This window comes from Octopus sinensis, linkage group LG1 (genome assembly GCF_006345805.1).
Source record: "Octopus sinensis linkage group LG1, ASM634580v1, whole genome shotgun sequence".
Taxonomy (NCBI): domain Eukaryota; kingdom Metazoa; phylum Mollusca; class Cephalopoda; order Octopoda; family Octopodidae; genus Octopus; species Octopus sinensis.
The window spans coordinates 193,232,304-193,256,557 of NC_042997.1; the positions used below are offsets into that span (position 1 = coordinate 193,232,304).

Genomic DNA, 24,254 nt, shown 5'->3' on the forward strand with positions numbered 1-24,254 from the left:
GCGTTGGTGTGTTTATGTCCCTGTAACTGAAAAGCGACTGCTAAAATATGTACAGGCATTAAAAGAAAAAAAAAATAATGGGATCGATTCATTTGACTAAGAATTCTTCAAGGTGGTGCCACAGCATGGCCACAATCTAATGACTGAAATGTATAGAAGTTAAGATCATTTTTGAATCTTTCTATATAGCCAAAAGAATGTATTAAAATAAGTGGAATAATTCCATGCATATCTGTGGAATTAACTTCTGGAATACCATGGTGCTACATAAGTGCAGGTGACTGTGGTTAAGAAGTTTGTTCCCCAACCACCTGGTTTCAGGCTCAGACCTACTACATGACACTTTGGGCAAGTGTCTTCTATAGCCCTGATAGAGTGGATTTAGTAGACAGAAACTGAAAGTAGGCAGCGAGCTGGCAGAGACGTTAGTACGCCGGGCGAAATGCATAGCTGTAATTCGTCTGCTGTTACATTCTGAGTTCAAATTCCACCGAGATCAACTTTGCCTTTCATCCTTTCAGGGTTGATATATTAAGTACCAGTTATGTACTGGGATCGATGCAATCGACTTAATCCATTTGTCTGTCCCCTCTGTGTGTAGCCCCTTGTGGGTAATAAAGAAACAGGTATTTCGTCTGCCGCTATGTTCTAAATTCAAATTCCGCCGAGGTCGACTTTGCCTTTCATCCTTTTAGGGTCGATAAATTAAGTACCAGTTATGCACTAGGGTCGATATAATCAACTTAATCCCTTTGTCTGTCCTTGTTTGTCCCCTCTATGTTTAGCCCCTTGTGGGTAATTTGTCTGCCGCTACGTTCTGAGTTCAAATTCTGCCAAGGTCAACTTTGCCTTTCATCCTTTCCGTGTCGATAAATTAAGTACCAGTTACGCACTGGGGTCGATGTAATCCCTTTGTCTGTCCCCTCTATGTGTAGCCCCTTGTGGGTAGTAAAGAAATAAGAAACTGAAAGAAGCATGTCATATACGTTTGTGTGTGGGTGTTATGGTTTCTTTTGTCTGTGAATGAGTATTACCATCATTGAAAAATCCATTCAAAACTTTGTGTAAAAATGCCTGGTCACAGGGAAATATTACCTTACTTGAAAACAGGTGAAAGATGGCAACATGAAAGGCATCAGGCTGTAGAAAAATTTGTCACAACAAATTCCACCCAATCATGGAAAAGTGGATGTTAATACACATAAAAATAAAAAAAAAACAACAGAGCAAAGTCTATTTAGAAGGTATTTATTTAAAAAAGTATCTTAATTATTGTGAGTTCATTGGAAAAAAAAAAAAAAAAAAAGCTAGCAGCAGCAGAGAGTAAGAGAGCAAGGAAATAACAAAAACACAAACATACTTAAATGAATGTTTTCTATCAATTTACACCCACCAGCAAATTTCTCTTTTTTTTTTTTATAAGTAATTTTGTTAAGATTCCAAATTTAATCTTTGTCTGTCAGGGGGATAAAAAAAAACCACAAAAAAAAAAAAAAAAAACACTGCCACCAAACCATTGTAATTAAGACTATACTCTTGTGTATAAACCTATTGTGGAGGCGCAATGGCCTAGTGGTTAGGGCAGCGAACTCGCGGTCGTAGGATCGCGGTTTCGATTCCCAGACCGGGCGTTGTGTGTGTTTATTGAGCGAAAACACCTTAAAGCTCCACGAGGCTCCGGCAGGGGGTGGTGATCCCTGCTGTACTCTTTCACCACACTTTCTCTCACTCTTTCTTCTGTTGGCCTGCTCGCTTAGCCAGCGGGGTGGCGTCATTCGAAGGCTAAAACAATGCGAAGCGCATTGTGACCAGCGATGTGTAGCAACATCTGATGGTCTGGTCGGTCAAGTGATCACGTGATAAACCTATTAGGTAAAATGGCACCTATTGTTCAAATAAGAACAATATTTATATATGAATCATTAGAACAAAATGTGTATGTGTTTTATCTTTTGGATATGTGCATATGGTCTTATATGTACAGCTTAGTTTGCATAGTTTTAGGTAGCATTAAAAGATATCTGGCAGTTAAACAATCTCCGATTTTCCGTTACCAAGATAGTATAATACAGACAACCCATGATCCAGAAGGCAACAGTAAACTATGAATGATTTTTCTTTTTTTATTCTGAAAAAGTGTGGCAGTTAGAACCAAGGGGATTGTCAGTAAAAGTATCTGGGTTCCCTGAATACACTGGTGCATGGCTTAATGAGAGAGAGAGAGGGAGAGAAAGATAGATAGGGGGAAGAGGAACATTGAGCAATCACAGTACATGGAGCATAGGCGAAGTCATGTCTGATTTTTATATTCCTGTTCTTGCTCAATGACAGTCTCCGTATATTTTTGGCAGTGAGTGATGTGCTAACAAAGGTTGCTGCACGGAGTATATTTCAGAGAACTGGAAAGGAGATTTTGCACCATGCTTATCAGAAAGCTGGGCAAATAAATGCCCTATGAAAGAACCTTGCCATATGAACTGTCAGAGAAAGATGAGCAACTGTATGAAGTAGGCTTTCTAAAAGGAGAGAAAATAATCACTTTTTTAAATTATATTTTAAATATCGAAACTACCATTATTTCATTTCCAAGATGACAACTACAATTTTTTTTTTACCCTGGTCAGCATCTCCAGCAGAGCTGATGAATCGTGTGTCTGAGTAGCAGAGGTGGTAAACATGGCGTTAAAATTTAGGAAAAAAATAGAAGAATAGCAACTAAAGTTTTTTTAAAAAGGAAAAGTTTTCCAGTTTCTGTTTCAAGAAAAGAAAAAAAAAAGTTACAGAAATCTTTCATTCATATCAGAGAGAGAGTGTGTGTGTGTGTGTGTGTGTGGTGAGTAAGGTGAAAAGGAAAATAAAATTAACAGTGTGGGATGTATGACAGGAAGAGATATGAGGAGGAAGAAAGGGCGATAGAGCACAAGGATGGGACAGAGGAAAAAGAAGAGGAAGAAGGGAATGTAATGAGAGAGAGAGAGATGGTGTGTGTACTACTGAAAGCGATGAACTAAAGTGAAGATGAGGGAAGGCAAAGTGCATGAGAGCAAGATAGAGGGAGATGATGAAAGAATTTAAGAGAAAAAGCTGTCATTGCTAAAAAAAAAAAAAAATTAAAATTAAAATAAAATAAAAAGCACTTTTACACAACTAATCAACTTCATGCTTTTATTGACACAGTTTCTGGTATTTTTTCTGAAAATATATTAAAGTATCAAGCACATATATTTCATTGTCCAAGAGGAGAGAGAAAGAGCGTATGTGTGTGTGTGTGTGTTTGTTTGTTTGTTTGTGGATGCATGTGCAAATTTACGAAAAATCATAAAGCAAACTCTGCTACCTAATGGTTATAGTTTGTTTCACGTCGAAACACTCCTACATGGCAGCTCATCTCTCTCTCTCCCTCCCGTTCTTTCTTTCTTTCTTTCACACATGCGCACGGACACACGGACACACAAACATTTCAGGTGGCAGAGAAGACGAGATGGCTAAATATCAAATTTAAGAGATGCTTGATGTGAAGAAATGGAATGAAAAGGAAACGAGTTCTTTTTCAGATTATTAGTCGTATAATCATTATACTTTATTCTTTTGGAATGAACACTGCTGCACGCAGCTTCTCAACTGCAGGCAGCAGATGTATTTGTGAAGTGGTGGTGGTTGTAAATAAATGCCTGGCAGTAGAAGAGATGGCAATGATGTGTTAGGATGGTTAATAATGAATCTTAAACTATAAAAGTTAAGAAGTGCTTTATGATGAAGTGGCAGTGGTCAGCAAAAGGCTTTCAACTGATTCAAGCCTTCTCTTTTCGTCTGTTTCTTGTTTACTTCAGGTGTTCAGTGGTCGTCATCGTTCAATACATACCCAGTTCTTCTTTTAAGTTCTCCAACACACTCATTGTGCGTTGCACCACCTCGGGTCCAATTAGGCTAAAATCAAACAAGTTCACCATGTGGAGCATGAAATTGCGAGTTAAGTTCTTTCTGATGATTGCTTCTCCATGTTCTTCCATAAATGTCATGCAAGCCGTTGGTATTTGGCAATCAGCAATGTAACTAGAAGAAACGGAGAAATGAAAATGCTCAGTGGAAATTAATTGAGACGCAAAAGAGACAGAAACACACGTGGAATTAATCGCTTGTAGATCTCGTTGCTTTTATAAGAGTAGTCAGAAGAAAAGAGAGGCTGCGCCTGACATTTACTGGCTGTCTCTCAAACAGGCAAGATTGATGAGGATTAATGTTCTTTTCAGATTGTTAGTAGTATAATCATTATACTTTATTCTTTTGGAATGAACACTGTTGCATGCAGTTTCTCAACTGCAGGCAGCAGATGTATTTGTGAAGTGATGGAGGTTGTAAATAAATGCCTGGCAGTAGAAGAGATGGAGAAATAAAAATGCTCAGTGGAAATTAATCAAGACGCAAAAGAAACAAACACACATGTGGAATTAATGCTTGTAGGTCTTGTTGCCTTTATAAGAGTAGGCAGAAGAAAGGAGAGGCTGCGTCTGACATTGGCTGTCTCAAACAGGCAAGATTGATGAGGATTATTGTTCAGCATGTTGGGGAAGATGTAAAAAGAGAGAGTGTGTCACAGTGGTGAGAGAGGTAGGTAGAGGGGTGAAATACGTGTGGAAGAGCAGTATCGTGAGAAAGGATGATGGAGTGATCGAATATGGACAGATCAAATGGCAATTATTTGTTACACAACATGGTACAGTAGTAAGGTTAAGTGAGCGATAGATGAGAGGGTAATGAAGAGGGCAATATCATGGAGCATTGACAGCAATACAAAAGGCAGGAGACTCCATGCAGGATACATTAAATATCTCAATGTTCACCACCATTTCAATGTCCATTCTGGTCATGCATGCTCTGGTAGATGGAATTTGCCCACCACTGCCTGTTGCCACTCGTCACGATCCTTTGTCATCTTGAGATCAGTATTCACCATTTTGTTCCATATCTTCCTCAATCTCCCTCTTCCATAGCTTCCAACCACTTTAAGCAGCACTTGGCCCCTTTTTTTCTTATACAAGTGATATCATTCATATGCATTGCATGCCCACACCATTAGATCCTCTCGGCACATTTCTGCTGTGTTGTTCATGCACACCAGCATTACACATCCAACAGCACAAGCTTGCCTAATTTTCCATATTCAAAGCCCATATCTTGCTATCATGCAGCATTTCGTTTCATACTCAAGCACCATACAATCTGCTCTTTATTTTGAGAGAAAGAGAGAAACCTTTGTTATTAGCAGTGGAAACAGCACCCTGAGCTTTTTCTCTTCAGTCCTTACTCTGACTACTATACTTTCAAAGCACCCATCTCCACTACTGATTAAGTTTCCCCAGTAACAAAAGATAATCAACTATTGGGTTGTCCGGAAAGTTCATGCCGATTTCTAAAGGATTTTCAATAAATACTTGCCATTAGATTTTTAATCAACCAAATATGAACCACTTTTGTTGCACAATGTGTCTCCACTTTTCCTTTAACTTGAAAATACCCTCTTCCCAGAATTGAGGTGGTTTCATGGCAAAGAATTCATCAAGGTATCTTTTTACGTCATCCAAAGAATTCAAATTTTTACCATTAAGACTATTCTGCAGAGTGGATTTCCACTGAATAAGTGGAAATCCAAATATGGAGTGTGGGGTAACACATCCCAGCTGAGGTGCAGCAATTTTTGTCTGGTTCCCAAAGCATCAAGTGCCGAAAATGAACTTTCTTATCTTCCATTTTAAAGGGTTACAGAACTAACACAGGTTATAGGAACATAAACCTTCTTCCACGAAAAGATAACTTAAACTCTGCTCTAAATGGAGGTGTAGTCAAATCCTATTTGATGGACTCAACCATGTTCTAAAATAAGTCGAAAGGTAAGCTGCTATAAATCGGCATGAACTTTCCAGACAACCCAATACATCTGAGAATGTGAAGAAATTTATTCTGACAGCTAACTGCTCCTTTGCACCTGCCAAATATGAAGCCCAGTTTCTCTGCCACCCTGCTTTCAATCCCACTACATCTCTTGTGAATCTGTAAGTTACACTGAGAATATTTCTAGCTATACCTTTTCTGCGTATCGAGTACAGCCACTTCCCTCAAAGTAGAAGAGACTTGTTCTCTTCCTTATTTACTAAAACTTAAGTCTTTTCCTCAGTTTAACTTGAAGTCTTTCAATTCCAAGTTTTGCTTCTCTGCAAGGAATTTTCTTATCTAAATCTGCAGCAGATTCTGCGATAAGAACTAAGTTCACAAGAAATCTTACATATAGAAGATAATGTTAACTCCTTCTATGGCTGGAGGACTATAATGAATTGAATAGAGCAGACTAAGCTCAATGGTAACTGTACTTCTTTACATGGCTTGTATTTCTCTTACAACCAATTTATCTACTCCTAGCTTTTTTTTTTACTGAATGCCAGATTACTGGCCTTGTGGGTTTACTCCTATCAAAGTACTTCTATAGTAGTTTTCATCGAGCATAAAAAATACCTCTTCCCAACAACACAACACCAAACTATATCTCTTGTAGGCTATATATGTTCCTAATCATTTAAGTCACATGCTATTCAATAAACTACTCATTTATCTCGTTTTGGGATTTGGTTTGCAAGATTCTTTATATGAGTTCACGTGTTGAAGCATATTCTGTTGTGTCTGGGGAGAGTCATTTTCTTTTTGTGCCTTATAATTTAACACACTCACCAGTAAAATTACCACTTTTTTCTTATTTTTATTTTCCTAAAATTTTCGTTGCTGTCTTGCAACTTTTTCAATAGTCTTGACTGAAAAGGTTGCACGAATCAACAGAAATTTCCACTTATTTCTCATTTTTATTTTCTTAAAATTTTTGTTGCATCTTGCAACCTTTTCAGTCAAGACTTGAAAAAGTTGCAAGATGCAACGAAAATTTTAGGAAAATAAAAACAAGAAATAAGTGGAAATTTTACCGGTGAGTGTGTTAAATTATAAGGCACAAAAAGAAAATGGCTCTCCCAAGACACAACAGAATACTTATTGTTTTATATAAAAATGCAATGTTCTTGAAATATTCTTATTATTATTTGCTTTATCCAAAATACTGAAACAATAGATAATCAACATGTTCTGCTGTATTAGCTAGAAATTACTGTTCTGACATTTGATATCATGCAATAGTTCAGTATAGTTTTCTATTTCAACTTTCTCAATTTTACTTAAAATAAATGTGCTTAAATTGTTAATGAATGTACAAAACACATTTAGAACATCCTCAACATAGCATTTGCCTCGATTACATAAAAGGTACTCAATGTCCATAACAAGTGTTGTTTACATGTTACTGATTGATCAGACATTGTTAAATGAAGAAACAGTTTAAAGACATTTCAAAATAATAAAACAATGGAGATTAATGATTGATGGATGACTGACTAATGAAACATATAATACTGTAATAGTAATGTTCCATAGCAATTTGAGTGATGACTGAGATATTAATGAAAACTCAGCTATGTGGAGTGTGACAAGAAATGATCTTCATGGAACACTTTTTTCTTCTTCTTCTTCTCCAAGCCACTGAATGCAACCAAATTTGTAAGCATGATGCTTAAGTTCAGAGGAAAGGAAAACAGGATGTTATTCATAATTTTTCCCTACAGCTAACAACATAACTGAAGTAAATTGGCTCCAGAGAAAAAACAAACAGCAATTCCGCTACTAAGGTATCTGAGGGATCAAACCTTTGGCTTTCATTACGTGCTCTCAAGGTTTGATAACAGGGCTGAGAGAGGTAAAAAAATAACAAAATCAAAAGCGACTAAGCTTAAAACTTAAAATTTTTGAATATTTATGCAATTCTGTTACTGGTTTCAGTTAAGGGCCCTGGCCATGCTGGGGCACTGCCATCTGGGGATTTTTTTCCCCAAAACTTTCTGTACTTTTAATAATAGTGCTATATCTTAGTTTGGACAAGTTTCTTAGAAAGTGGGAAAGAAAGAGAGAGAGAGTCAGATACAAATTACATGATTCTGTAAATAGATTACATTAATGTCTATATAATTTACTCATTACTTTTAAAATACTTTAATTACTTTAAATAGTTAGGGTCCAAGTCATGTTTCCAATTGGATACCTGCAACAGCTTAGAAACTAAAGCAAGGCTTTAAAAATTTTCAAAGCCAGACTTACCATTTATCTAATTAAAATATTTTTCAATATCAGAGTTAATGCAACACTCTGTTAAAGTGAGCAATGTACCATTGTGACTGGTAAAAAAGTAAAAAAATATATATAATATACTTATTGATGGACATTTCCACTCATCACAAGCATGTCAGCATAAATTGTGGAGCGAGTGGATAAAATCTTGGCAACTCTATGCTTCTTGTTAAACACTTAAAAATACTTGTATGAATTTTTCTTTTACCTATTCGATGAATAAGCTCCATTTTCCTTGCCTCTTCTCCTAAAAGAAAATAAATAAAAACAAAAAAAAATATTAAAAATGATGGGAGCATGGATGATAAATTTATGAACTAAAAAAGGTCTCTATGTAAAGAAACCTTTCACAGTGAAAGTAACTGTGTTGTTTTGCAAACACAACTATTGAGACTTTCAAAACCTCATCATCAGGTTTGTTTTCTTTTCAACTGAATTTATTTCATTACATATGGCGTTAGGAAGGGCATCCAGCTGTAGAAACTCTGCCAGATCAAGACTGGAGCCTGGCGCAGCCATCTGGTTCACCAGTCCTCAGTCAAATCGTCCAACCCATGCTAGTATGGAAAGCGAACATTAGATGATGATGATGATGATTAGTCGGAACTGTATCTTCAGCCGAGATGTTGCTCTCTTCTACATTTCAGCTGTGTATGTTCCAGTCTTCTTCAGGTATCCTGTGACTCACCTGGGACTGAACTCAACTTCTGGGTGACTGCACTGCATCAACTAGCGCCATGTTCCATTATGCTATACCCATAGTGCAGTGCAGTCACTTAGACATTTTGAGTTCAGTCCCAGGCAAGGCTGGATCATAAACAGCTGAAACGTAATGAAAGCACCAATCAAGATGAGGACACCACTGACTAATACGTAATATAAAAATTCCTCATTTCAGAAATATTGAAATGAATTTATTTATTTTACATATCACAGGCATGGCTGTGTGGTTAAGAAGCTTGCTTCTCAATCATGTGGCCTTGGGTTCAGTCCCACTGTACAGCACCCTAGGCAAACATCTTCTACTATAGCTGTGGGCTGACCAAAGCCTTGTGAGTAGATTTGGTAAAAAGCAAGGTTGTTTGTATCCAGTCTTCTGTGAAGAACATGCCTGGCCATGGGGAAATTTTACCTTGCTTGGAAACCCACGAGGGTTGGCAAAAGAAGTGCATCCAACTGTAGAAAATCTGCCTCAACAAATTTCGTCTGTACCATGCCAGCATGGAGAAGTAGATGTTAAATGAAGATGATGATTTCATGTTAGCTGTACACATATTATAATATAGTTAAATACTGTAAAGTGGTTGGTGATACAAAAGGTACCCTGCTGTAAAAAAAAACATGCAAAAAACTTTGACACACAACGAAGGTAACTCGTTTTCTCTGAAGAAAGACCGTGACGAGTGACAAAACTCTATGTGACCTACCCGAAGCAAGCCAGCATGGAAAAGCAGATATAAAAAATCATGACGATGGTTATTGTATGATCAAGAAGCATGAAAATAGGTTTATAATTCAAAGTAGAAATTATTCTACATGAGAAATTGTATAAAACACAAAAAAATATTTAACTGTTAATAATCAGGATTTAATAAAAATATGACATGTTAATTACTGATTTCAAAAATTAAGGGAAAAAAAATTTAAAAAAACCTTGTTGAAATATTCAGGAAACTAGCTGGCATAAAGTCACTTTAGCCTTTTAGCATTTAAACTGGTCATATCTTATGTCTTTACTGCCCGGAAGGGGCTAAAAATAGAGGGGACAGACAAACGGATTAAGTCAACTACATCGACCCCAGTGCGTAACTGGTACTTAATTTATCGACCCCAACAGGAAGAAAGGTAAAGTCGATCTTGGCGGAATTTGAACTCAGAACGTAACAGCAGCCGAAATACGGCTACACATTTCGCCCGGCGTGCTAACGTTTCTTATTTCTTTATTGCTCACAAGGGGCTAAACATAGAGGGGACAAACAAGGACAGACAAACGGATTAAGTCAATTACATCGATCCCAGCGCGTATCTGGTACTTAATTTATCAATCCTGAAAGGATGAAAGGTAAAGTCAACCTCAAAGGAATTTGAACTCAGAACTGTAGAAAATCTGCCTCAACAAATTTCGTCTGTACCATGCCAGCATAGAGAAGTAGATGTTAAATGAAGATGATGATTTCATGTTAGCTGTACACATATTATAATATAGTTAAATACTGTAATACCGGTAAGCATTTCACCCGACATACTAACGTTTCTGCCAGCTCACTGCCTTTAAACTGGTCATATCTGGCTCAAATATTCTATTTGCTTTATGTTTGAACAAACCAGTTCTGACCTCTCACACTGACACTACAATATCATTCTAAAAATATACAATCACATCATTGAAATTTCAAAGCTGCAAGATGATAGAGGATTAATCCAAAACAATATGAATAAATAAGCATTACATTTGACAGAATAATCTAAATACTTAAGGGTTAATGATCAATGCATGCTACACATGTAATAAATAGATTCGCTAAATATCATCTTTAAGCTAAGTTTAATTATTAGACCATTACTTTTAGCTTTGTCTGCCAATTACTTTAGGGAATGTACACAAAATTTAAAATGACAAAGATAAAAAGTTACCAATGCCTTTTGGTTGCTTAAATTCACGAATGCAATAGCATTTGTTTGTCTTTGTTTACAACAAAATGTAATATTACAAGAGGTATTCAAATACAATGTAGCAAATAGAGTGAGCAATGATGGAGTTGAAGAATTGTTTACGTAAAACTAGGGGAAATAAGTTGAATGCATACAAGGTCTGATCAATAAGTATCCGGACTGTTACCATAGTAACAAAGCTAAAGCATGCAGAGTGAAGCTGCTTGGCGAAGATTGACCTTCAACTCTGCTGTGCATGTGCACTAAATTTTAATGTTTTAGCTCACTTCTGCTGTTTACAGCAGTGCTTGGAAGGAAGGTGTGTAGCGTGTGATCATCACATTGACCATGACAGAGAAAGTTGTCATGGCGATACCTGCTCAGAGGCCTACGCGAAGTTGCAGAAAGCATATGGAGAAGAGTGTATGAGCCACACAAGTATACAAGTGGTTCAGACATTTTCAAGATGGTCAAATAAATGTTGATATTGACAAACGTTCTGGGAGACCCGCAACCAGCAGAACTGAGAAAAACATCACAGCTGTGAGGGGAAATTGTCGAACCACGATCCGTAAGTTATCAGAAGATGTTCAGATTAGTTACGGTTCAGTTCAGTCCATTATCACTGAAGATTCAGGGATGAGACATGTGGCTGCCAAGTTTGTACCAAAACTGCTTTCAGCTGACGAAAAAGGCACTTGGGTTTCAGTCGCACAAAATCTCCACGATTGTGTCGAGAATGACGAAAACTTTTTGAAAACTTTGCTTAGGCCTCTGAGCAGGTATCGCCAAGCTTTTGACAAAATTTGATGCAGATTCTCTGCTCAACTTCCTCTGTCATGGTCAATGCAACAATCACATGCTACACACCTTCCTTCCAAGCGCTGCTGTAAACAACAGAAGTGAGCTACAACATTAAAACTTAGTGTGCATGCACAGCAGAGTTCAAGGTCAATCTGTGTCAAACGGCTTCACTCCGCGTGCTTTAGTTTCGTTACTATGGCAACAGTCCGTATTTATTGATTAGACGTAAATCAATCACAGAAAATAACGAGAAAACAAATCAATAATTGACATTTCCCGATAGTTACTTCTCTGTTTAGACTTTACAGAAACTAGAACACAGAAAAAGAAAGCATTTCATTAAAAACTGTGAAGAATAAAATCAAGCAGGATTGATGATAGAAAAGAAGAAAACTGTTGAGATATTCCATTCATTCATGTAATCATCGCAACATTAAAGGAAATTAAGGCTAATGTTAGATGAAAAAATATTTACAGTAACTTATAAGGTTTATAGGTGCAGATGTTGTTGTGTGGAGAGTAGTTTGGTTCCTAATTTCATTGTCCTGGGTTCAGTCCCACTGTGTGGTACCTTAGGCAAGTGCCTTCATCTATAACCCTCAAGCTGAACAAAACCACGAATAGATCAATCGGATCAATTGGCATAGGAGTGGCTGTGTGGTAAGTAGCTTGCTTACCAACCACATAGTTCCGGGTTCATTCCCACTGTGTGGCACCTTGGGCAAATGTCTTCTACTATAGCCTCAGGCCGACCAAAGCCTTGTGAGTGGATTTGATAGACGGAAACTGAAAGAAGCCTGTTGTATATATGTATGTGTGTCTGTATTTGTCTCTCCATCATCACTTGACAACCGATGCTGGTGTGTTTACGTCTCTGTAATCTAGCGGTTCAGCAAAAGAGACTGATAGATTAAGTACCAGGCTTACAAAGAATAAGTCCTGGGGCTGAAGTGCTCGACTAAAGGCGGTGCTCCAGCATGGCCACAGTCAAATGACTGAAACAAGTAGAAGAGTATGAGAACTAAAAGAAGCCTGTTATATACAAACGCACATTCTCCTGTGTGTATATGTTTGTCTCTTTGTCTTGGCGTCACATGATAGTCGTAAATGAGCATCACTGTCATACAAGCAGTGTCATTCCTTTCCAATATTCTGCTAGAACATGTCCAGCCATGGGGAAACAAGTGAGGATTGTCAACAGGAAGGGCATCCTACCTAAATAGACTCAGTCTAACTATGACAAGCATGGAAAAGTGAGTGTTAAAATGATGATAATGATGAGAAACATCAATTATCTATTTTTATTGACAGTTTATGTATAGGTGTAACAAAAGGATAAAATCCCGTCCCAAGTCATATAGGATCGTAAGATCAGTTTCCCGGTTTTTGTAACATATATATTCCCTTCTGGATGAGATGCTGGTCTGTCACAAGATTACTCATTTTTGTCAGCTGAGTGGACTGTAGCAACATGAAATGAAGTGGTTTGCTCAGGAAAACAAAGCATTGTCCGGTACAGGAATTGAAACCACAATCTCATGATCATGAGTCCAACACCCCAACCACTAAACCATATGCCTTCACGCAGATATAATACTGATATAAGAACATATTTCCAGAGTTGTTCTAACCATATGCCTAGGCATAGGAGTGGCTGTGTGGTAAGTAGCTTGCTTACCAACCACATGGTTCCGGGTTCAGTCCCACTGCGTGGCACCTTGGGCAAGTGTCTTCTACTATAGCCTTGGGCTGACCAAAGCCTTGTGAGTGGATTTGGTAGGCGGAAACTGAAAGAAGCCCGTTGTATATATGTATATATATGTACGTGTGTGTACATGTTTGTGTGTCTGTGTTGGTTCCCCCAACATCGCTTGACAACCGATGCTGGTATGTGTTTACGTCCCCGTAACCTAGCAGTTTGGCAAAAGAGACCGATAGAATAAGTACTAGGCTTACAAAGTATAAGTCCTGGGGTCGATTTGCTCAACTAAAGGCGGTGCTCCAGCATGGCCACAGTCAAATGACTGAAACAAGTTAAAGAGTAAAAAGAGAGAGCCTTTAGTCTAGAGCATTGGCTGTGCAACCCGTGTGTGGTGTAGTGACAGAAGGTGAAGTTATTGATAAATGTATTACACTACAAACAAATATTACTCACAGTCCCTTGATGAAAAAAATTATTTTTTGATGTAAGGAGTTTCTAACCAGTTTTCTAATGGCTTCAAATACATTCTTGAAGTTGTCAATATTGAGTAACTAACAAAAATACTTCTTGACAAAGATGAAGTTTAGCCTTGACACTAGATGCATGCCAACCTCAACTTTAAGCTTAGAGCCAAACACAAAATTTATGTATCTGTGAATATTGCTTACCCAAATTTGTAAATTTTTTAGATGAATTTTGGATTAGGGTCCTTGTTTCTGTTGTTATAGCCAGAATGTTTTGGGTAGAGTGGCCTCCAATCTTCTTCCGGTATGTCACCCCAACTCATATTATTACAGATCAATCAGTGATAAGCATAACATGGATTACAATTGAGAGTAGTAGCATGTAATACCGGATCAGTGATGAATGATTCAGTTTCATGTACTAAATATACAAAAACACTTATTACTAAGAGAAGCCAAGAGTGGAAGCAAGTGTTAGGCTAAACACCGCGTGATCCCCAACCACTCCTCATTCCAGTGGCGAATGCCAAGGATATGGGGGCCAAGGTTGGGTTCCAGATCAGCCTTGACTGTCATCAGCCAGGTTTTTCGTTGTCCACCATATCACTTTCGTCAACCCTGAAGGGGAGCAGGGGTAATTGCTCCGTAGATGAATTCTCCTGGTTGATGACGGAGGGCATGACCCAGCCAACGCAGCATTTAGCTGTGTTATTTTACATTCTACCAAAGCTGACGGTCATAATTTGAAAGATGATAAAATACAAGTCTCACACTGTTGTGTATTCAATTCAAGCAAGAAATACCTATTTCAAAAAAATTTTGAAATAGAAATTTTTACTAGCTCTTCTGAATTCAAAATGCTACTGCTATTCAAAAAACTTTATGTCCTCTCCAAAATACAACAGCAACAAAAATTTTACAAGTGTGAAATAATATAGAGGCATTGAAATTTTTGAAGTAACATGACTGGATGCACTTCCTAATGCCAACCATTTCGCAGTAAAATGCACCCAGTATGCTCTGTAAGGTGGTTGGCATTATGAAGGACTCCTAGCCACAGAAACCATGCCAAAGCAGACACTGCAGTTTGATACAGTCTTCTGGCTTACCAGCTCCTGCCCAACTGTCCAATCCATGCCAGTATGGAAAACAGGTGTTACATCATGATGATGAAAAGGCAGATGATTTAGTATTCAGCCCCATCTACACCTCAATCACCCGAATCTGTTTCTCCTTCACCTCATCATGTTCTGGCTTTGGATTTCCCCTTACACCAGTTCATCTGCAATCATCTTGTCTTCTACCCACACTATCAGCCATTTCCCCTTTAACCTCGTTACCTTAATCACTGATCCCTTTAATGTGCTCTTGCTTCATTCCCTTCCACTCACCCTGTTGGTTATGTTACCCAGAATGAGCAACAAGGACTCCTCTGTCTTGCTGAGTACAAGGCAACTTCATTAGTGCTGGTGCCATGAGAAAATGCAACCAGAACAACCAACACAGTGGTTGATGAAAGAGCAGATACCGAGGACCCTTTAGTCTTGGCCTCTCTTAAGCTGCTGCTATGATAGATAATACACCACATACACCCTGTAAACTGGTTGGTGTTAGGAAGAGTAACATGCTAAAAATAGAACACACGAAGGAAACAATCCTCTGACCCATTCAGCAGAGCAGCAAGCCGTTTAAGAATTTGGACCTGGAGATCTCCATTTCCAGCGACTTTGAGGGCTACCTCCCAGTGGTGTCGGATGTCAACGAAGAGCCCTCAACTACAACAAAACGACCAAAGTTTTTTTTTTCTCCAAGGTCTGGGGTCTCTCACCCCTAAGCCCTAGACCATCATCTAATCACCTTTACCCGTCTTGTTGCTTAACAACAACAACAGCAGCAGCAGCAGAGCAGCAACTCCAAATAAGACCTAACTCGGGCAGGGACAATCCATCCAACCAGAAAGGTAGATAAAATGAACATAAAATGATGATGAGGATGATGGTGATATCAGAGGTTTAGTGATAATAGATTAACTCACATGTGTGGTCTGCCACAAAGTTCAGTCCTTGTTGTGACGAGGTGGTTTGTGTGCCTCTGCGACCCCAAGAGCTATGTCAGTAGAGTACAAGCTCCTGATAGGGTCTCGCATGCTGGACAGGTCAAAGGATAGAGTCCAGACTAATATGGACCACCTCTGTCCAGAAGTAAAAATGGATTTGCGTAGGGTCAGCATAGGGCCAACACCCCTACCTAGAAAAAAAGCAAAGTTACAGAAGCATCGATGACAGTTCAAAATCCAACAAGACCTGGGAGAGGGAAAGACCATCCCTCAGGAAAGCAGGATGCTGAGGCAGAGATAAAAAAGCAAGGTTCCAACTGGATAGAAGCAGAAAAGGACAGCCAAGTGTTGAGAACAGTGGTGAAAAGTCATTGGCAGCATCTGTTCCATGGAGAGTGGAAGGCTTAAGTAGTAAGTGGCACATGTGAGGTGCAATTAAGGATTGTAACTCCAGCCTGGAATTGAAACTGAAGCAGAGACCCAGTTCGTTGAATACTCACTATTAATCTCCCCACAAACACACTAACATGCATGCATTCAGATCAAATAGGCATTAGTTACAGGCATTAGAGAGCAGTTAACAAATATAGTGAAAGTAAAAGGACTGAGCCGACACTGTGTCAACAATTTGCTTACTTGTTTTTCATAATGTGCAGATTCCACAACTTCATTAATTCCTTTTCACCCTCATTTACATCTGTGAACTCATCAATCATCTACAGAAAGAAAATAGATAGTAACCAATACAATTATAATGAACTTAATTACAGTGTTGCTTTAATCAAATAATTCAAATATAAAAAAATATAAATGCGCCCATTTTAAAGCCTAACCAGGCTAATGGGCCCGGTTTCCCAGTTTCTATGGCGTATGTGTTCCCCAGCTGGACGGGATGCCAGTCCATCGCAGCGTTACTCATTTTTGCCAGCTGAGTGGACTGGAGCAACGTGAAATGAAGTGTTTTGCTCAAGAACACAACACGTTGCCCAGTCCAGGAATTGAAACCACAATCTTGCGATCATGGTGCTGACACCCTAACCACTAAGCCATGCGCCTCCACAATTCAAATATAATTTTCTCTTTTTAACATCAAAACATCTGAGTAGTACTTCAGTGGAAAGGGATTTTTTTTCAGCAAAATCCATTTTGAAAATTGAAAGAAGCAAATTTAATAGCTGAATGCTCTTTCAGTTAAGCAAAATAAAATGGTGCTTTTGTGTAGAAGCACAACAATTATATATATATAGCATGGTTTGGTCACTAGAAACTAGCAGCAGTCTCTGAAATTGCTGGATTAATTACAAAAATTATATGTGATGAAGTTAAAAAAAAAACCCCCAAAAAACATTAAATTGTAATTGAATTACACATGTAAATAGATACCAACTTACATTTATTGTTTTCTGTCTTAACCACTCTGGATCATTTTCATCTTCACTATCGATATCAATTTCCTGAGGTCTAATTGGCTGACATGTGACAGTATGGTAGTAAAGCCTGCAAATAAACATCAACAGTGGCAACAAAAACGTTTGTGTTGAAGATTAGAGTCTGATAAAACAACACAAGTATAAGAATTAAAAACAAAGTACCAAATTTGATAGCGTGTAAGACACACATTTTATCAAAAAAAAAAACAAAAAAACCTAGGACCCATATGGGTCTTCTATCAATTAATTTTATCCATGACATTCACTTTTCCTTGAATATGCACTACTGATATAGGGGTATATCTAATACCTATTTCTTTACTACGCACAAGGGGATAAACACAGAGGGGACAAACAAGGACAGACAAACGGATTAAGTCGATTACATCAACCCCAGTGCGTTACTGATACTTAATTTATCGACACTGAAAGGATGAAAGGCAAAGTCGACCTCGGTGAAATTTGAGCTCAGAACGTAGCGGCAGACAAAATACCGCAAAGCATTTGGCCCGGTGTGCTAATGATTCTACCAGCTCTCCGCCTTTACCATCTGTATATGAGACATTCCAATGAATAGAAGAGAAAAGCCCAATATCACTCTTGCCATAAGAAACGTAGTGAACCAATAGTATACGGCCTATTAGATGTCATGTTCATATATTGCAAGTGAGAATGCATGGCCTAATGGTTAGGGTGTTGCACTCACAATCACAAGATCGTGGTTTCAATTCCTGGACTGGGTGGTGCATTGTGTTCTTGAGCAAAACACTTCATCATGTTGCTCTGCAATAACATTGACAAGTGATTCAGTGTTCTCCTGTTCAGGCAATGTTGATTTGATGGAAGGAGCGAGTTACAGAACATCACATACATTTAATCACCATAAACAAATCATTTGCACAGGTCATTCAGCAAAATGCTGAACACTCATAGGTCGGACGGTTTGACCAGGACTGGCATGCTGCACTAGACTCCAGTCTGATTTGGCATGGTTTCTACGGCTGGATGCCCCTTCTTAACACCAACCATTCCAAGAGTGTAATGGGTGCTTTTATGACCCACTGGCACAGGTGCCAGTTTGCATGACACCAGTATCTTATTTCTTTACTGCCCACAAGGGGCTACACACAGAGGGGACAAACAAACGGATTATGTCGATTACATCGACCCCAGTGCATAACTGGTACTTAATTTATTGACCCCGAAAGGATGAAAGGCAAAGTTGACCTCAGCGGAATTTGAACTCATAACGTAACGGCAGACAAAATACCGCAAAGCATTTCGCCCGGCGTGCTAACGTTTCTAGCAGCTCGCCGCATGACACCAGTATCTGCCACGACTGTGATTTTTCTTGGCTTGATGAAGTAGAGTACGCTGCTCAAGGACACAGCACGCCACAGGGAATCGTACTCATGACTATGATTGTGGGCCAAATACCCCTCACCACTGGGCCACGTACCTTGACTCTCTTAAATGTAGAGAAAAGGAGTGAAGCGATAGAGACAGGGAAAGGAAAGCATCAGTCATTTACAATTACAATTAGACTGAAATACAATCCATCTTTTCTAGCTACTTTACAATGAAGAAGAGGCAAAGACATTTAGTATTGATTAGAGAGAAAGCCTTCCAAGTGTTTATGTTTTTATTCTGGGAGTTCTAGCAATCGAGTGTTAGTTCTCTCTTCTTTCCATCACCCCTGGTACTTATTTGCCTATTTCCATAGTTCTTCATGCCTTTTAGTTGGGGGGGGGGACCAGTGTTTTTTTTCAGGCACGTTTAACGATCTGTCTGATTGTGAGTTTATAAACACATATACACACAGAAAGAGAAAAATGCATGCAGACAAGTACCTGATGGGGAAAAAAAAAGACACTTACCGATTGTGTCCCTGAATAAACTGTCGGTTGATTTGGTTATCTGTTTCTGGTTCCATAAATTCGGATAATAAAGGATCAGGGCGTTTTGGTCTGGATGGTTGGTGGAGGAAAAAATATTTGTTTTATATATATCTCAGAGTTATTCTTTCCATTCACTTACTTCACAAACACATTGGTGTGTGTATGTATGTACACCCACACAATCTAAATTTTTCCTACACAAGATTTAAAAAATAGGTATTTTTAAGGGGTCTTTAATGGCATCTTGCATTTTTTTAAACAATCATTTGGTCAAAAACCGTTAGATTCACTTCAACATTTAAAATTAATTTACCAAAATATTTTCGTCGCTTTGAGACTGTAACCTGTTCAGACAAAACTTCATGCTGCAGCACGGATTTTTGTCAGTGAACATGTTACAGTCTCAAAGCGACGAAAATATTTTGGCAAATTAAATTTAAATGTTGAAGTGAATCTAACGGTTTTTGTGTGTTTCTTAAATGGCTTATAAAGACCTTCCATGCTGCAACTGTTTTTGTTTCAGCACACAATCTCAGATCAGATCACTTGCTATGCAAGTACATCTCCGTAAATCATTTGATAATTCTCAAGAAGATGAAATGGTTCGTTGGTGGAACAATCATTCAACTAAAGTGGTGGAGTATTTTAAGATACTCTCCTTACAGGTCCATTAGAAGGACATAGCTGAGATAGTAGTCCCTCAGATGTGCAATTTTAACAATGTGCTGAAGACTGTCAGAGAGAAACATAGCAAAACAGAACTGAAGGAAGCTCACCAGTATAATTAAGGAAAAGTGTAGGAGTGGCTGTGTGGTAAGTAGCTTGCTTACCAACCACATAGTTCTGGGTTCAGTCCCACTGCATGGCACCTTGGGCAAGTGTCTTCTACTATGGCCTCAGGCCGACCAAAGCCTTGTGAGTGGATTTGGTTGATGGAAACTGAAAGAAGCCTGTCGTATATATGTGTGTGTGTACATGTTTGTGTGTCTGTGTTTGTCCCCGCAACATCGCTTGACAACCAATGCTGGTGTGTTTACGTCACATGACTTAGTGGTTCAGCAAAAAGAGACTGATAGAATAAGTACTAGGCTTACAAAGAATAAGTCCTGGGGTCGATTTGCTGGACTAAAGGCAGTGCTCCAGCATGGCCACGGCCAAATGACTGAAACAAGTAAAAGAGTAAAAAGAGAGAGAGTGTGTGTATTTGCTTAGTTGTTGCCATGTGACAGACCCCCCAATACTCTTCTAGTTATAGTTGATTTGCAGTTATATTTGAAAGCATTGCCACTGTTCAAATGTACTGATTATTTTGACAGAATTATAGTTGTTAATCTATTACAAGTTGCCTGGTTGTTTGCTGGGCCTTCTTTCTTGTTGAGTGGAGTAGCATTTGTGTTTTAGTAATGTTACTCTTTTACTCTCTTTTACATGTTTCAGCAAATCGACCCCAGGACTTATTCTTTGTAAGCCTAGTACTTATTCTATCAGTCTCTTTTTGCTGAACCGCTAAGTTACGGTGACGTAAACACACCAGCATTGGTTGTCAAGCGATGTTGGGGTGACAAACACACAAACATACACACACACATATATATATATATACATACATACATATATACGACGGCCTTCTTTCAGTTTCCGTCTACCAAATCCACTCACAAGGCTTTCGTTGGCCTGTGGCTATAGTAGAAGACACTTGCCCAAGGTGCCATGCAGTGGGACTGAACGTGGAACCATGTAGTTTGTAAGCAAAATACGTACCACACAGCCACTCCTACACACATATAAAAAAAAAATGAATGTTATGAAATGATATTTGCTTTGAATTCAACCTAACATAACTGATCTTTTATTATTTTACTATGTTAGTTTTCAATACCTTAAAAAAATTCATGATGAAAAATATCTGGTTGGGGAAAAGAATATTAACTAGTTTTGCTGCTTGCATCAATTTAGACTCTACTAAGAGATACATAAAAGATAAGTGATGTTTTTTTTTAAAACCTGGTGATAAATTAACCCTTAAATATTTAAATTGGCCATAATATTCTACCTGTTTTGTTTTTAACCCTTTCGTTACTGTATTTCTGTTGTGATGCCCTGTGTTTCTTTCAATTACTTTAAATATAACAAAGCATTTAGTAAAATAACTTAGTTATCATTCAGCTGGTGTTAGGAACATAAATTGTGACTAAGGTTTTGGGGAAGATTTTAATTCAGAACTTTTGAAAACAAGACATTTATACTGAGAGCCAGAACTGGTTTCAGCCAGGTTGGTAACAAAAGGGTTAAACCATCTAAATTTGGCCTCTCACACCTACCCTGCAATATCATTTTAAAATAAACAATAACATCATTGAAATCACAAAGCTACAAAATAGTACATGATTAATTCAAAACAATGTGAATAAATAAGCATTACATTTGATAAAGTGATCTGAATGTTAAGGGGTTGAGTCTATCATTCAAAATCAACTTAAATCCACAATTCTAAAGGCATCTAGTTCCAGCAGGTATTTATCAACATTTTGTTTCTGTATATATCCTCTCCACCCAATGTCATCATCATCATCGTTTACGTCCGCTTTCCATGCTGGCATGGGTTGGACGATTTGACTGAGGACTGGCGAACCAGATGGCTGCATCAGGCTCCAATCTGATCTGGCAGAGTTTCTACAGCTGGATGCCCTTCCTAATGCCAACCACTCCACTTTATGGAAGTTACTTTTTGTTTTCTAATTAGGTTTAAGAAAAAAAATAAATTCTAAAAATAAAAACTAAGTTAAATTTGAGACATTGATAAGGATACAGCTGAGGAGATTTAGGGAAAAAAAATTCACCAAGAGGTCATGGTGCTTAGATCGTTGTCTACAATGTCAAGCAAGAATTCAGACCATGTTACACAACGTGCACCATTCTAATTACCACTAAGAGAATCAGACTGGACTGGAGTGCAATTTTTCTCCAAGTAATTTCCTGTCCCTCTTTCCTAGTTAAGCCTCTCTACATGCTGAGTACAATGCCATCCCCCTCGATACTTCACCCAACCCTGTGAAGTGGGGGGGGTCTTGTTTTATGTGTTACTTGATGACCCAGTAGAGTTGATGCTATGGAAAAAGAAAAGCACCCAATACATTGTGTAAAGTGGTTAGTATTATGAAGGGGCAGCCAACCATAAAAAAAAAAAACTTGCCAAAGCAGATAATGGAGACCAACACAACCCTCAGGCAAGTCAGATTCTGTTGAACCATCCAACACATGCCAGCATGAAACAAGACATTAAATGATGACGATGATAAAATTTTAGCTATATATGATAAAAAAAAATATTCTCTCACCTGTAAACAATAACATGAGTGACAGGCGTCCTGCGCACAGGGCCATTACGACTAAATGCATAACCTATATGAGAATGAAGATCCTGAGGGTTTCCAACGTAAGAACCATCGTACCTTTCATTAATTGTTACATCAATCCTTGCACCTTTAGGATGTAGCTGTGGAGACAAATAAACTTAATGAGTGCATAAGAAAGGTTTCAACGGGTTAACAAAAAGGTGGTGAGCTGGTAGAATTGCAAGTGTGGTGGGCAAAATGCTCACCGGCATTTCAATTGGCTTTATGTTCTGAGTTCTAATTACACCGAGGTCAACTGGTTGATATAATTGACTTAACCCGCCCCTAAAATTGCTGGTTTTGTGCTAATATTTGAAACCAATATGTCAATTAGCAAAAATAAATAACTTCATGAAAAGCTTTTAAATTAAAAATTGTCCAATGAAATAAGTGTTACGAGATAACAAGTATGGGTCATCTTTGTCCTTTTGCATCTGTATGTTGGGTTATTTTACCTTTTAGTGAGCAGAGAAGGGAAGTGCCCATGAGTCTTTATAGGGTCTCTGGGATGCATAGAAGGGAATGGACCTGCCAAATCTAGTTTACAGCAATATCTGCCCTGAAAATCCTCTCCTAATTTGATAGGATATATATGGCTTACAGTAAATCCTCGAGTATAATCCACATTTTTCCCCCAAAATCCCTAGTGCATACTATATACGAGGTTAAAAATGAAAATTATTTTCTAAGCAATGTCCAAGTCTCTATTTGCTGTCCGGCAATGTTTATTCAGATGCATTTTGTGATGTTGAGTGCGAAAATACCTTAAGCTAAGCTTGAAAGCAATGAAGTCATAAAAGAATCATCCATAACTTGCAGTAAGCAACATTTATTAAACGTTATTACGGTTATATATTAATTTTTTGCAAACAAAATGCACAAAAAAGCTACACGTTTGCATTATGTTATACATACAATAATAATAAAGGACGTTACCGTATACATTTTTACAAATCAAGGACGTTATATAGACCTCTTTGATTCAAGTTAGAGAAGGGGTGCGTATTATACACAAGGTTTAGGTTTTTCAGAAGTACAGCCCCCTAAAAATCCCCTGCGTATTATACTCAGGGCAGACTATACTCGAGGATTTACGGATTTCTTTAATTATTTAGCCATGATTATTTTGTTATTCTTTCAGAAATAGTGTACACCATATATCAATATTATAGTGTCCTTTTTAAGCAGGTAGGATGTAACTTGAGAGAAATTTGCTGCTATTCCTAAGAATTTGAGCAACCATTAGGAGACTTGTTCGTCGACTTATCTCTGTGTTATATAATAGTGTGTCTATATTAGAGAAATTCCAGATTTATGTAATTTAATTTGATAATAAAAAGTGTAAGTGTGAATTTCATGTGCAAGCATAAGTGTATTTATCATTGAATAGTCATAAGAGTTTCAAGTTCACTTAAAATATTTGATACCTTCTCTGACCACCATATTAGTTTTGGAAACTGTTCTATCAAAATAAAATAAAAACTGTACTAAAAATACCCACTTCTATCTAAAAACAAACATTCTGTATTTGATGGCATACAAGACACACTTTTCTCAAAAAACTCACCCTGGGTCCTATATGCAAAGTTGGGCCTTATATTACATGCTAACCCATTAACATTTAAACCACCCACATCCA

The 24,254-nt window shown here is 38.0% G+C and overlaps 1 protein-coding gene across 2 annotated transcripts in view; it reads right to left on the minus strand.

The window, feature by feature from the left end:
* Positions 1 to 1,232: 1,232 nt before the first annotated feature.
* Positions 1,233 to 24,254, minus strand: part of LOC115210380 (polycomb protein suz12-A) — a 114,358-nt gene continuing 91,336 nt past the window's right edge. The window contains exons 11-17 of one of the 2 annotated variants that reach the window (XM_029778954.2): positions 22,559 to 22,716; positions 19,200 to 19,289; positions 17,284 to 17,389; positions 16,529 to 16,608; positions 8,423 to 8,461; positions 1,866 to 4,053; positions 1,233 to 1,548 (exon numbers count right to left, since the gene is read on the minus strand). In XM_029778954.2, coding sequence (XP_029634814.1) covers positions 3,852 to 4,053; positions 8,423 to 8,461; positions 16,529 to 16,608; positions 17,284 to 17,389; positions 19,200 to 19,289; positions 22,559 to 22,716 — 675 coding nt within the window. In that variant the 3' untranslated portion in view covers positions 1,233 to 1,548; positions 1,866 to 3,851. Of the gene's footprint in view, positions 1,549 to 1,865; positions 4,054 to 8,422; positions 8,462 to 16,528; positions 16,609 to 17,283; positions 17,390 to 19,199; positions 19,290 to 22,558; positions 22,717 to 24,254 lie in introns of those variants that run through there. The other variant, XM_029778963.2, reaches the window with a different exon arrangement.